The 11,622-nt window shown below is 54.5% G+C and overlaps 5 protein-coding genes across 5 annotated transcripts; 2 read left to right on the forward strand and 3 right to left on the reverse strand.

Moving 5' to 3' along the window:
• Window positions 1–20: 20 nt before the first annotated feature.
• Window positions 21–2,086, reverse strand: BO97DRAFT_340616 (MDR family MFS transporter; the record flags this gene model as incomplete). The annotated part of the gene is made up of 9 exons (XM_025691605.1): window positions 21–410; window positions 469–629; window positions 686–1,189; window positions 1,237–1,308; window positions 1,361–1,384; window positions 1,433–1,607; window positions 1,659–1,710; window positions 1,764–1,840; window positions 1,889–2,086. 9 exons carry the CDS (start codon window positions 2,084–2,086, stop codon window positions 21–23), a joined length of 1,653 nt encoding a protein of 550 aa, XP_025553588.1.
• A 467-nt stretch (window positions 2,087–2,553) lies between these two features.
• Window positions 2,554–3,646, reverse strand: BO97DRAFT_466161 (zinc-binding alcohol dehydrogenase family protein; the record flags this gene model as incomplete). Its single annotated transcript, XM_025699576.1, has 1 exon — window positions 2,554–3,646. Exon 1 carries the CDS (start codon window positions 3,586–3,588, stop codon window positions 2,554–2,556), a length of 1,035 nt encoding a protein of 344 aa, XP_025553589.1. The 5' UTR covers window positions 3,589–3,646.
• A 249-nt stretch (window positions 3,647–3,895) lies between these two features.
• Window positions 3,896–6,365, forward strand: BO97DRAFT_466163 (Zn(II)2Cys6 transcription factor; the record flags this gene model as incomplete). The annotated part of the gene is made up of 6 exons (XM_025699577.1): window positions 3,896–4,059; window positions 4,118–4,759; window positions 4,817–5,032; window positions 5,095–5,414; window positions 5,519–5,913; window positions 5,962–6,365. The coding sequence occupies 6 exons, from the start codon at window positions 3,896–3,898 to the stop codon at window positions 6,223–6,225; spliced, it is 2,001 nt and encodes a 666-aa protein (XP_025553590.1). The 3' UTR covers window positions 6,226–6,365.
• On the reverse strand, window positions 6,216–8,040 carry BO97DRAFT_466171 (NAD(P)/FAD-dependent oxidoreductase). The gene is made up of 4 exons (XM_025699579.1): window positions 7,776–8,040; window positions 7,400–7,689; window positions 6,704–7,283; window positions 6,216–6,599 (listed from the first exon to the last, which is right to left on the reverse strand). The coding sequence occupies exons 1-4, from the start codon at window positions 8,023–8,025 to the stop codon at window positions 6,343–6,345; spliced, it is 1,377 nt and encodes a 458-aa protein (XP_025553591.1). The 5' UTR covers window positions 8,026–8,040; the 3' UTR covers window positions 6,216–6,342.
• An 893-nt stretch (window positions 8,041–8,933) lies between these two features.
• Window positions 8,934–11,567, forward strand: BO97DRAFT_404345 (SAP domain protein). Its single transcript, XM_025694956.1, has one exon. It carries the CDS (start codon window positions 9,348–9,350, stop codon window positions 11,346–11,348), a length of 2,001 nt encoding a protein of 666 aa, XP_025553592.1. The 5' UTR covers window positions 8,934–9,347; the 3' UTR covers window positions 11,349–11,567.
• Window positions 11,568–11,622: the final 55 nt, after the last annotated feature.

Raw genomic sequence — 11,622 nt, forward strand, 5'->3', positions numbered from 1 at the left:
GTTGACCACACTAGGTCAAACTAGGCTGTCTCCACCGATGATCGCGATGCTTCTTTCTTCTCCGACCGAATATTTCCCCATCCCATTCCCCATGCAACCACAAGGCATGCGCATGAACAGCCCGCACAGAGGTAGAACACCCGGTCGATGGTCTTTGAATATGCCACCAGGACCCCACCGAGATCCGCGGCCGATACGACTCTCCGGAACCCAGTTGCTCCCGCGATCAACACATCTTGTGCACTTACATTCGGCGCATACTTCGGAAGCAATTCCCTCAATCCTGTATTCTGGATCGTTTGTGAAAGACTGAGGAAAAGAGACGCCCCTAGCGTTGAGCTGAACATGAGCAGACCCATTGCGATAGGAACCTCTGGCGGTGAAAGCGTGCTTTGTACCGCAACAACTGGCTGATCCGGGCTGACTTCAGTCCCGAGTGTGGAAGTTCTGCCGTCAGGACGAACTTACCAGCTGGATTCCCATCCCTTCGCCGACTCCTGCCAAGATCTGGTAGCCAACCCATTTGCCAGTGGTTGTGTCTGGCATGAACGTGGCCATCAGACCACTTGAGATACCGTTGAACATCGAACTGGTGAGTACATAGGGCAGGTAATAGCCCTGCCATTCAACTACGGTACTCTTAGCCAAGACCTAAGGCCAAATCGAACCAAAAGCGGTAACATACCAAGCATGCCCACAAAGAGCGCCCCGAGCAGCTGTGGTACCATAGTCGGCAGACGGAATAAGCCGCTGAACAAAGGAGAGGCCCCCTTGACTGCCTGGAAGTATATCGGAACGTAGTAGTCTTTGCAGATAATCAGACTCATCAGGAACCCAAAGTTCAGACAGCTGCAGTACACCACACTGTTGGACAAGATGTCGAAAGGGATCATTGCTTCTGCGCCTTTGAAATACTCCCAGACGAGGAAGACAACGAAGGTGCAGCCTGCGCCACAAAATAGGCCAATGATGGTAGGGCTACTCCAGGGGTAATCATTGCCCCCGTATTGCAGGGCTAGAAGTAGCTGAATAGCAGCTGGAGCAAACAAGACGAAGCCAATAAGGTCCAGCTGTCGGTGAATCGAACGAACGACTGTCAAGAAAGGAGGCTTTTGGAGCTGTTCTGGAATGTGAATAAAAGCAATCAAGGCTGCAACCACCCCTCCAACGGGCAGATTGATATAGAAGCCTGGGGAACCTTAGTGATACTCGGCGAAAAGGGAAAGACGTGCCTACACCAGCGCCAGGTTGAATACTCCGTCAAGGCACCCCCAAGCAACGGGCCTATTACCATGCCCACTTGCGCTACTATAAGCTTGTCAGCCTTGTATCCCCAATCGCCTGGCGAGATAATACAGACTCCCCATAGACAGACCCATCAGTGCTGCGGATACGTCAGTCTTTGCCATTTGATATCATGTGTCAAGCTTACAGGGTCTTTTGCGCATGGGAACCGAGCTGGCAATGATGGTGAAAGTGCCTGTTTGAATGCCAGCACCACCTATCCCTGCCACAGCACGTGCAACAACCAACATCTTGGATGAGCTGGCGAGACCGCAGAGAAGAGACCCCAATTCGAAGACCGCAAAGAATGTAAAGAAAGTCCACTGTTTTTCTCCTTAACATCTATACTGTCAATAACAGGGTCATATACTTACTTTGGAGTTGAAGTTGGCATAGAGCTTGCCGGCCAAAGGCTGCAAAGCAGCACTTGTTCAGGTTAAAACCAGTGTCAAATACCTGCAAAGCCAAAGTAGGCTCACCTGGCCAATTGGTACGAGCTACCGTACCATCCTACATCATCAAGAGAGTGAAAATCACTGGTGATTCTGGGGATGGCCTATACCAAGATCAGCGGGACGAACACCCGATATGCGAATGGACTGACTGTTGAAATGATAGACATGTCTAGCAGCATCAGGAAGCTCACAATAGTGATGCCTGAAAAGACTGCCGCCAACTTCCAGCCGCTGATCCATTCTTCTCTCTGTAGATCGACCTGACTGATGTCAGGAAGACTGGTGGTGAGTTCCTCCGAGTCCTTCTCTGATACTGGAACTGTTCTCTGGTCGGCTCTAGTATCCATTGAAGCTAGTTGTAGCTGTTGGCAGACGTTGCCGTTCAGACTCGTGGAGATAACTTTTTTCTCGGATATACAATTGTGCTGATGATGCTTTGGACTTAAAAGAACAGAATGAACAGGCAGTCTGAAGGTTGGCGATCAGTTGCCTTCCTTGCTTGGCCGTGGAGACAGCAGCCAATATTCTCCGAAATATCGAACGCCACATTTGATACATGGGACTACCTGGCTTTCTACAATACTGTAAAGGACAATTTCACCGTGATAGATTCCCGCAAGATGCACCAAGCCTGACACGTCATGATTCCTAGGACATGTCTTCCATACAATTCCGTATCTTCAACGTGAGAAGAGAATGCATGAAGTGATTGTGTACTCCAAGACCGCGTTGGTTATCGAATTATAGAGGCATAGTCTCAAGAAGATACAAGAACAGGATGGTATCTCCAAATATACCCAAACACAGACATAGATCACAACTCAACAATCAACTTCTTCGCCGACACCCCCTTCTTCAAGGTATCCAATCCACGCTGCACCGACTCCAGGCCTTTTCCCACCACCTCCACCCTCAACGCAGACCTGAAAAAGCCTTCCTTCAGAGCTTTCGGCAGGAAGTGTTCAAAGATGGCCGGCCCAACCTCATTATTCCGCAAGTCGCCCCCAAAGATGAACTTGGACTCCACCCCGTCACTCAAAGATCCAGCGTGAGGAACAGCCATGGAAACAAACTTTCTGCCCTCAATTTGGGCCACGATCTTGGCACACAATTCCACACTGCCGTCGCCAATCGCCAACGCCCCCGCACTCTTCCTGCCCTGGAAAGCCACCACAATGTCCTCCACCACACTCTCGCTGCGATAGTCAAAGGCCTCGCTCGCCCCCAGTGATTTCACAAACTCGAAGTTCTTGGGCGACGCCGTTGTGAGGACCTCGTACCCGGCTGCGACAGCCATCTGGATGGCATTGCTGCCGACACTCGACGACCCACTCCAGATGAGCACCGTCTGTCCCGTTGACGGGGCGCGAGGCGCAGTCGGGTGTTGTAAGGCAAGATGGTCCTTCTGGAAGAGACCGCATGCCGCGGTGGAGATACCCAGGGGAATGGCGGCGGCGTCTGGGAAGGATAGCTGAGACGGGATGTGCGCGGTGGTTTGAGCCGTGAGGACCACGTAGGATTGAAAGGCACCATCGGCTGGACGGCTGGTCTTGACTCCTTCTGTCAAGCCAAGCACGCGGTCACCAGGTTTGAAACGTGATGCAAGAGGGCCGGGGCCGATCTCCACAACTTCGCCGGCCACGTCGCATCCCAAGACGGTCGGGTACGTGGTCCAGGGGAACAGGGCGTTTCCCATGTCTTGCATGGCGTAGTCGACCAGGTTAAGGCCAACGGCTTGGTTTCTGATCACAATTTGGTTCTCCATAGGGGCAGTGTAAGGCGCATCATCCACTTCGAGGGGGTAGGCTTTTTCGGACTTGAGCCAGGCGGCGCGATTGTTGGGTGACATGATGAACGAGGTATGAACTGTAGTTTGAGGCTAATTGATCGCTGTGATTCAGACCCTGAAATTCTTGTATTCAAGATGCTTCCTTCATGTTTGTTTCGTCAAGTGGTCGCCAGACTTTTATACACGGCTCATCAAACACCCAATTAGGGCTCAAGGCAGCGCTCTCAGGCTAAATCCGTAATGTCCGTCGGCTTCACGTTCTCGACATTAACGCCGTCGATACTAACGCCGACGGCGTTCGGGCGTCTTACTCGTACCTCCTACGGCGTTCCTCTTAATCTGATCGAATCCCCACCTTCTTGTCACCATGTACCATTTCCCGACCGCTACTCGCTTACTGTATCGCTCAGCCATGGATCAAGCTCCGACGCAATATGACCTTTCCCCGACCCCATACGGCCGCGCATGTATGAACTGCTCTCACGCCAAATGCAAGTGCGTTCTGTCCAAGGCCGGAGGACAATGTCAACGGTGGGTTTCCCCCCATACTTAGTGTGCTCTTTCCGCCCGACTGATCCATACGCTACAGATGTCAGCGTCTTAACAAGGAGTGTCGTCCCTCGGCGTTCCAGCGCCGACAAAACCTGCGCAAGCCCAACGCCACAAAGAGCGGTCGGCTGGAGAAGAAGCTGGATGATGTGGTCGCGCTGCTTCGTGCCCGGGCGGCGCATTCGTCTGGGAGCAGTGCGACCGCAGACGAATACGCCGATTTGATCGAGGAGCAGTTAAACTCGACGAGCACGACGACACCAGAGCCCCAGCCACGGAATCCGCGAGGTGACTCACAGAAGAGGAGACGTGGTGGCAATACTCATTCGCAGTTAACTCAGACAAGTGAGCAGGGGGCGAATGGTCCTGGCTTGACGAATGACTCGCCGGACGTTTCTTTGGAGCTCTCGCCGTGGCAGGCAGAGGAGTGTTTGGCGGCTTTTGTCACGCAGAAGCTGCCTTATCTACCGTTCATCCATATCCCATCCAGTACCACGGCCAAACGTCTCCAGCGCGAGCGACCCTTCATGTGGCTATGCGTGATGGCGGTTGCAGCGAAGAGCGTGAAGCAGCGCAATGCGATATGCGATAAGGTCAGGGAGATCGTCGCGCAGAAAGTGGTGCACTGCTCCGGGGCTCGCGACCTTGATCTTCTACAGGGCATACTGATCTTCATGGCTTGGTACGTTGTGGTTCATTCGCATTTACTTTCACCCAGCCCTGACTAACCCTGGGCAAGGTCCGGCCAGCAGGTCTTCCGCAAGCTGAGCTTGATCATGTTCAGCCAACTGGCGATAGCGGTGGTGTATGACCTCTCACTGAACAAGCCAACCTCAACTGAGATGTCCCTTCTCCTCTGCCTAAATCCTCAACCCGAGGGCGGTCCTGCTTCGCCACCTACGCGGTTCATGGAGGAGCGGCGAGCAGTGCTAGGATGTTTCCTACTCACATCAAGGTATGGACTATGCGATCCTCCCACAGAATACATCCCTCGCCACTAAGAACACGACGCACCAGTATCTCTCTCTTCTTTGGAAAGGCCGAATCCCTCCGCTGGACACCCTACCTCGAAGAATGCCTGAAAGCCCTAAGCCAGCACCCAGAGTGTCTGAACGACGAAGTCCTCGTCCACCAAGTCCGCTACCAACTCGTCAACGAGCAAAAATCCCCCAGCCACGCTTCCAGCAACACCGAACTCCACCCATTTCCACTTCCACCCGCAACCAACCTATATGACAACACATCCCTCAACCCCCCAATATCAACCTACCTCCACGCCCTAAACACTCATCTCCACTCAGCCCAAGCCAAAATCCCCCCACAAACCCAACAATACAGTACGTCTTCCTCTCTGGCCCCTGATATCCCAACCCAAATCCCCTCACGAACCAGCAAACCCACCAAACCCAAGCCCAAATCTAACCCCACCCTCAATAAACAGAAATCATCCACCTCCACAACACCCATGTAATCCTGACCCTCACGGAGCCGGCCCTCCTCCTCACCCCAAAACCCCAGCAACAACAATCCACCACCCTCAACATCCGCCACCTGGAAACCCTGCACGCCGCCCTAGCAGCCACAAAGGCCTGGTTCGACACCTTCCTGGCTATTCCGCCAGCAGAGTACACCGGCTTCGCGTTCACGGTCTTCGCCCAGCTCGCCCGCAACCTCGCCGCGCTGTACCGGCTCTCCACGCTGGATGATCCGCTCTGGGACCGGGCGGCCGTGCGGCGGACGGTGGATATTCTGGATGTGCTGGACAGTGTGATTGGGAATCTGGGGCAGGCGGCTGCGTTGGCGAGGTTGGAAGGGTTGGAGAGGGGGTTGTTGGCTGTGGCGGGAGGTGAGGGGGTTGAGGGCGAGAAGGACGGGGATGGGGAGGAGGCGGAGGTCGATGAGGGGGAGGTGTTCTTTTATTCGATCGGGAAGTATGAGTCTATGCGGTTGGTTTGGGAACGGAAATTGGGGGGGAGAGGGGATAATAATCTGCGGGGAAGGGGAGGGTTGGAGTCGGAGAGAATGCAGCAACAGCAGCATGTATCTGGGACTCTGGATCAGGAGTCTGGCGGTGCGCTGGGTACGTTAGGCTTAGGGGTCGGGTATGATGACTGGTTGATGGAGTTTCTGAGTTCGATGGTGCAATAGATTAGTTGCGGATAGTTACGGTAATCTACCCTCCGAGTCCACGGTCTAATTCTCATGGACTTTGAAGTGACTGACTCCTGGCGGTGGATGCCGTTGCTTCCCTACCACAGACCCCAGCTACTTCGCCAGAATATCCCCTCCCTCCGGCCCCGTCTGAGCCTTTCGAATCCTCTCAACAGTCGTCTCGAATAACCGGGGCATACGCGTCTCCGTCTCCTCGAATTTCTTCCCCGTTGCGATCATCTCCGCGAGACCCTTCGCGCTGAGCAACACCACCGGCATGCCGTGGCCGTTGAATCCCGCGCAGATATACTGGCCAGGTTTACCGGGCACCTGTCCGATGTGCGGATGGGAGTCGTACGAGTATCCCATGACTGTTGTCATTTCCATGTCAGCCTTCATTATCGTCCCTCACGCTCTTCATCCCCCATCCCCCCCACCCCCAACGCAACCATACAAGGTGGAATGGAACACTCACTCCCAGTCCAAATCTCCTTGACATACGCACCACTGCCCTCCCACCCCTTAAACGTCCTCTGCATATAATCATCATAGTAATTCTTCGTCGGTTCAATCAACGTACCATCATCCACAACATTATACCACTGCTCCCTCTTATCCTTGAACGTATAATGCGCCCCGCCGACTATGATGCTCCCATCCGGTCTCGAGATGAGATAGCTGCCCCCTCCGCCCTCCTTCGTGTACACCACGTACGAGTAGGGCAGAAACGGAACCTCCTTACCCTCTGGCACGGCGATGTGCGAGCAGATCCCCCGGCAGGGAACGATGTTCTTGGCGTACTCTGGCAGCAGGCCCGCGGTGTAGCCGTTGGTCGCGTAGACGACCTTCCGAGCGCGGATGGCGGCGCCTCGTGTTGTGTGGACGGTGTGCGTCCCGTCTTCGTTGGATGTCACGGATGTCACCGGGGTTCGGGCCTGTACGTTCAGCGCCGGGGAGGAGGCGATCTTGGAAAGCAGGCCGAGGATGAATTTGTAGGGCCAGAGGGTCCCGGAGGTGTAGGAGAGGCAGGCTTTCGCGCCTTTGACGCCTGAGATCTGTGGGGTGTTGGTGCTGTTAGCTCTGCGTTGTGATCTCATTTCAGCCATCTTCATTCTTTCGGCATATGAGGAGATACGACGATATAAAGGGGGAGAGAGAGAGGAAGCAATACCCCCTCCGCGTTCTTCGCCGAAGTATAATGCAAATCATTCGCCACGGCCACCCCCTGTGCTAGAAGCTTCTCGTAGACCTGTCGCGCTCGCTCCCCACCGTCCTCACTGAGATACACGTTCATGTTGCGCGTGATGTTGAAGTCGCAGTCGATCTGCTCCTCCGTGAGGAGGTCCTTCACCGCTTGCATGTGCTCGTACTCGAAGTTGGCGATCTCAACGCCCGCTTCCAGGCCGTACCGCTCGATGTACTTGGGGATGTGGCCGTAGATATCGGGGCGGAGGTGGCCGCCTGTTCGTCTCATCGTTATCAGTTGTCGATAAGGCGTAGCGTTCGGGGCATGGCAGCAAGTAGCTATCAGGGCTGGACTGGCTTACCGTTGCGACCGGTCGCGCCCGAGCATATCTGGCGCGCTTCGAGGATAGTGATCGTCGGATGAGGGTGGGTGGCATCTCCCAGTTGCTTTAGCAGGTAGTAGGCGAGGGTCACGCCCGCGTAGCCGGCACCGATGATGAGGATGTCGGTTTCTTGGGGTAAGTCTGGGGTGGTGCGGAGGTCATCGAGTTGGTCGAGTTCCGTGCGCCAGAAGGGCAGGATGGGGTTGTCGACGGGGAGGATTGGAGACATTGCTAATGAGGAAAGAAATTACAGTGGTGACTCGAGTATAGACTCGGATGGGCCCTGATTATTTATATGCCTGACTTACAATTTTAGTCTTACTCCGCACCAACACCGACGAGGGGGAGGAGGAGGTCCGCCGATTGATAACGGCCCTCGGCCCATCTAAGCTTTATCTGCGGAGTTCAGAAAGGCGCCTATGTTATCTATCGGCGTTGTATTGGTGTGGGTATGTGGGAACCGGAAATATTGGATGACTGTATGATACTTTGCTCTGTCTAGTATAAGTAAGCTCTTTCTGTCTCTATATCGAGGATGTTTAGTTGAAAGGCTGTGTGCTGCTTTATCAGAAAGGCGCGACAGCGCTTATAGATCACCCCTCCGGATATAGTATGTTGGAACAAAGGGGTAATTACTTCAAGCCAACCACCCTTGCTGAAATCAGAAAGATGGTACTCGGGACCATGAGATATAGATACCTATTTATAAGCCTATCACCAAATTGGCCAAATATGACTCTGAAAGGTACTTCCCTCTCAGCGAGACCTTATCTCTGTATTGGTCCGACTCTTGGCTGATGCGGGGGTTTCATAGATTATCAGATAACGAGTGCCGCAACAGTCACCATCTCTTGGTATGTGAGACATTGTAGCAGTAGTTATTACGAAGCACCAGCCATCATCTGACCAGCCCATAAATATGCATTGTTTGTCAGAGGTACAAATGATACGAGATTTGAATTTCGCGATGCTTCTCGTCGGGTTTGAGGAGAGGGCTATATTCCGCGTAGTTAGGGGATTCTTTTGTGATACTATATGATAATTTCTTCAGATCTTACAAGACCTTTACTCTAGCAACTCTTAGCACCTAGAGTGTAACAATACAGTGGCAGCAGGCACCTTAACGACGCTGGCATTAATTCCTTTGGAGAATTCTAACGAAGGGCGAGCTCATACTAAATTATCCCAATCGGGGAAACACGAACCAGCCCCGGTTTCTTGACTAAGCCTGGAGCCTGAGGTCTCAGTGGGAAACGCACTAAGCTCGATCCAGTCGCACCATGCCCCCGAACCGGTTTAGCACGCGACATCATCTTCCCGCCGCCAGTCAAGCTCAGCCCGACCGACCGACCACCACTACTTTACCGCAGGGGCAAGCAGCGCATCCGTCGCATCCACCAGACTTCCAACAAAGAGAAAAAACATCTCTCACAGTCATGAGAGACCCCGTCTGAATTAACAATCACCCACGTTCACAAATCTCCCACCTTATAGGCGACATTTACATGCACCCCGATCCCATCTTTCGCGGACATATACAAACCCGGTAGTATGACTGACTATTCGAAATTGAAGGTCACCGACCTCAAGGCGGAGTTGAAGCGGCGCGGCATCGCGCAGACCGGCCTGCGCGTGAAACAGCAAATTATCGAACGATTGGAGGAAGAAGATGCTCGCGAAGCTGCAGGACAGAATGCGACCGCGGAACCCGGCTCGGATCGCGATCATGCGCAGGACGAGGGAGTCAATGATGAGCCTGCGCCGCGATCGGAGGAAGCACAACCTGCGCCACAGGAGGAGCCGGAGGTAGAGCCGGCCACAAACGCGGACTCGATTCCTGAAGACACGTCGAAGCAAACGGACCTAACGCACATCGCGCCCGAAGAGACATTCAAGCGGACAGAACCGGAGGATTCGACACAGGCACCGGAAAAGAAGCCGGAGCAGAATGGCGCTGCGGAAGTTCAACCGGAGACTGTAGAGGAGGCGATACCCGCCGGCGATCAGGTCGTGGAGGAACCGTCAGAACAACAGAAGGAGGAGCGATCGGAGACAAAAGTGCAGGTGGAAGAAGCTCGCGATGCCACAGCCGTCTCTGCAGCGAACGACACAAAGATTGAACCACCTGCCGCCCCGGTTGAGCAGGCTCCCAGAGATGCAACGGTGCGGGAGGAGCCCACGGCGGCCAAGCAACAAGACACAGAGCTCAAGGAGACCGCTTTGTCTACGAGTCTTTCCTCGGAGATGAACACAGCATTTTCAACACCTCTCCCCGCCGAGGAGCTGTTAGAGGATCGACGCAAGCGCAAGCGTCGTAGCCAGAGTCCTGTGCCCACGCCGGAAGCCCTCGCCATCAAAAAAGCGAAGGCGCAAGAAGAGGAACCCCGCGTGCTTCTGCCTGAAGATCAAGGATCATCTGTTATGGAGGTGGATCAGCAGGGAGAAGAAGGGGCAGCAATTCCGCGAGAACCCCCTGAGGCACGTGCTGAGCCTGAGACAGCGGAGCCTGGTCGGGAAATGGAATCTGTCCCGGCCGCAGATGATGCAACCCTCACAGCCAAGAAAGAGGCCCCGCCGAAACATGATGTCCGTTTCAAAGGTCTCTTCGTGGCCCCGGAAGCCGACCAGGCCCGTCCGCCATCCCCTCCCCCTGATATCGCTGCGGACGATGTCGAGGTCGAGCCTGCCCTACATGCTGCCACCGCTGCGCTCTACGTGGGAGGACTGATGCGGCCGATGCAGCCGGCGACCCTCCGAAATCATCTCATCAGTCTTGCCTCTGCACCCGATGCTTCCCCCGATGCTAGTGTGATCCTCGACTACTACCTGGATCCCATCAAAACACACTGCTTTGTGAGCTTTACGAGTGTTTCGGCCGCGTCGCGGGTCCGGACAGCCCTTCACGGGACTATATGGCCCAACGAACGTAATCGGAAAGCGTTATTCGTCGACTTCATCCCGGAAGACAAGCTACGATCATGGGTTGAACGAGAGGAGGGCACTCGAGAGCGCGGTGGCCCCCCACCGCGTTGGGAGGTGAGATACGACCGGATCGATGACGGTGTCGAAGCTGTGCTGGAAGAAATTGATGCTCGGAACCCGGCGACTCAACCTGCGCGCGCACCTGAGCTCACTGGCTTTTCTCGTCCGCCGCCTACCGGTCCCCGTGCAGATGCGCGGGGTCCAAGTCGACGTCCCAGTAGCCCTGGCGTCGCACGGTCGGAATCCCATCCGGGCCAAGGGTTCAAACCGTTGGACGAACTGTTTATGTCCACCACGACCAAGCCCAAGCTATACTATCTGCCCGTCACCCGGGAGGTGGCCGATCGACGCCTCGATCGGTTCGACGATCTGCTACGAAAAGGCGCATTTCCCCGACGAGGAGGGGATGAGACGCGTCGCATTACATTCGAAGACGGCGACTTGTTTGTGGACAAGGGACCCGAATATCTAGGAGGTGGACGTGGTCGGCGAGGCGGCGGCCGCGGCGGCCGAGGACGGGGAGGGGGAGGGATGGGTGATTCGTGGCGAGACGACCGACGCAATCGATAGTAAGGATACCTAGTAAGGTAGAGACAGCTGATGAATGGATGTAGTCATCCGTACTCGTGTACAGTAGGCGAGGGGGGTCGAGAAGGATGGATGTAAATTAGGTGATAACTGCGCAAGGGTGGAGTCCCCCACTAGTCTATGCAATGAAGAATGCTGCTTGGCTGTCAGTCCTGCGGAAGAAGAGTACTTAATAAAAAAAAGAACGGGGCTGTGGTATTCTGTTATTTGTTTGAAATTTGACTCTCTCTCATTCTCCTGTTAGGGGGGGGGGGGG

The sequence above is a fragment of the Aspergillus homomorphus genome (assembly GCF_003184865.1).
Source record: "Aspergillus homomorphus CBS 101889 unplaced genomic scaffold BO97scaffold_9, whole genome shotgun sequence".
Lineage (NCBI taxonomy): Eukaryota > Fungi > Ascomycota > Eurotiomycetes > Eurotiales > Aspergillaceae > Aspergillus > Aspergillus homomorphus.

Bases quoted from the DNA above. Each gene is read 5' to 3' on its own strand.
- BO97DRAFT_466171 (XM_025699579.1), bottom strand. From the start codon at position 8,025: ATGTCTCCAATCCTCCCCGTCGACAACCCCATCCTGCCCTTCTGGCGC. The intron at 7,284-7,399 runs GTATTGCTTCCT...AACACCCCACAG, and splicing joins CGGCGAAGAACGCGGAGGGG to ATCTCAGGCGTCAAAGGCGC. The intron at 6,600-6,703 runs GTGAGTGTTCCA...AAATGACAACAG, and splicing joins CAAGGAGATTTGGACTGGGA to TCATGGGATACTCGTACGAC.
- BO97DRAFT_404345 (XM_025694956.1), top strand. From the start codon at position 9,348: ATGACTGACTATTCGAAATTGAAGGTCACCGACCTCAAGGCGGAGTTG.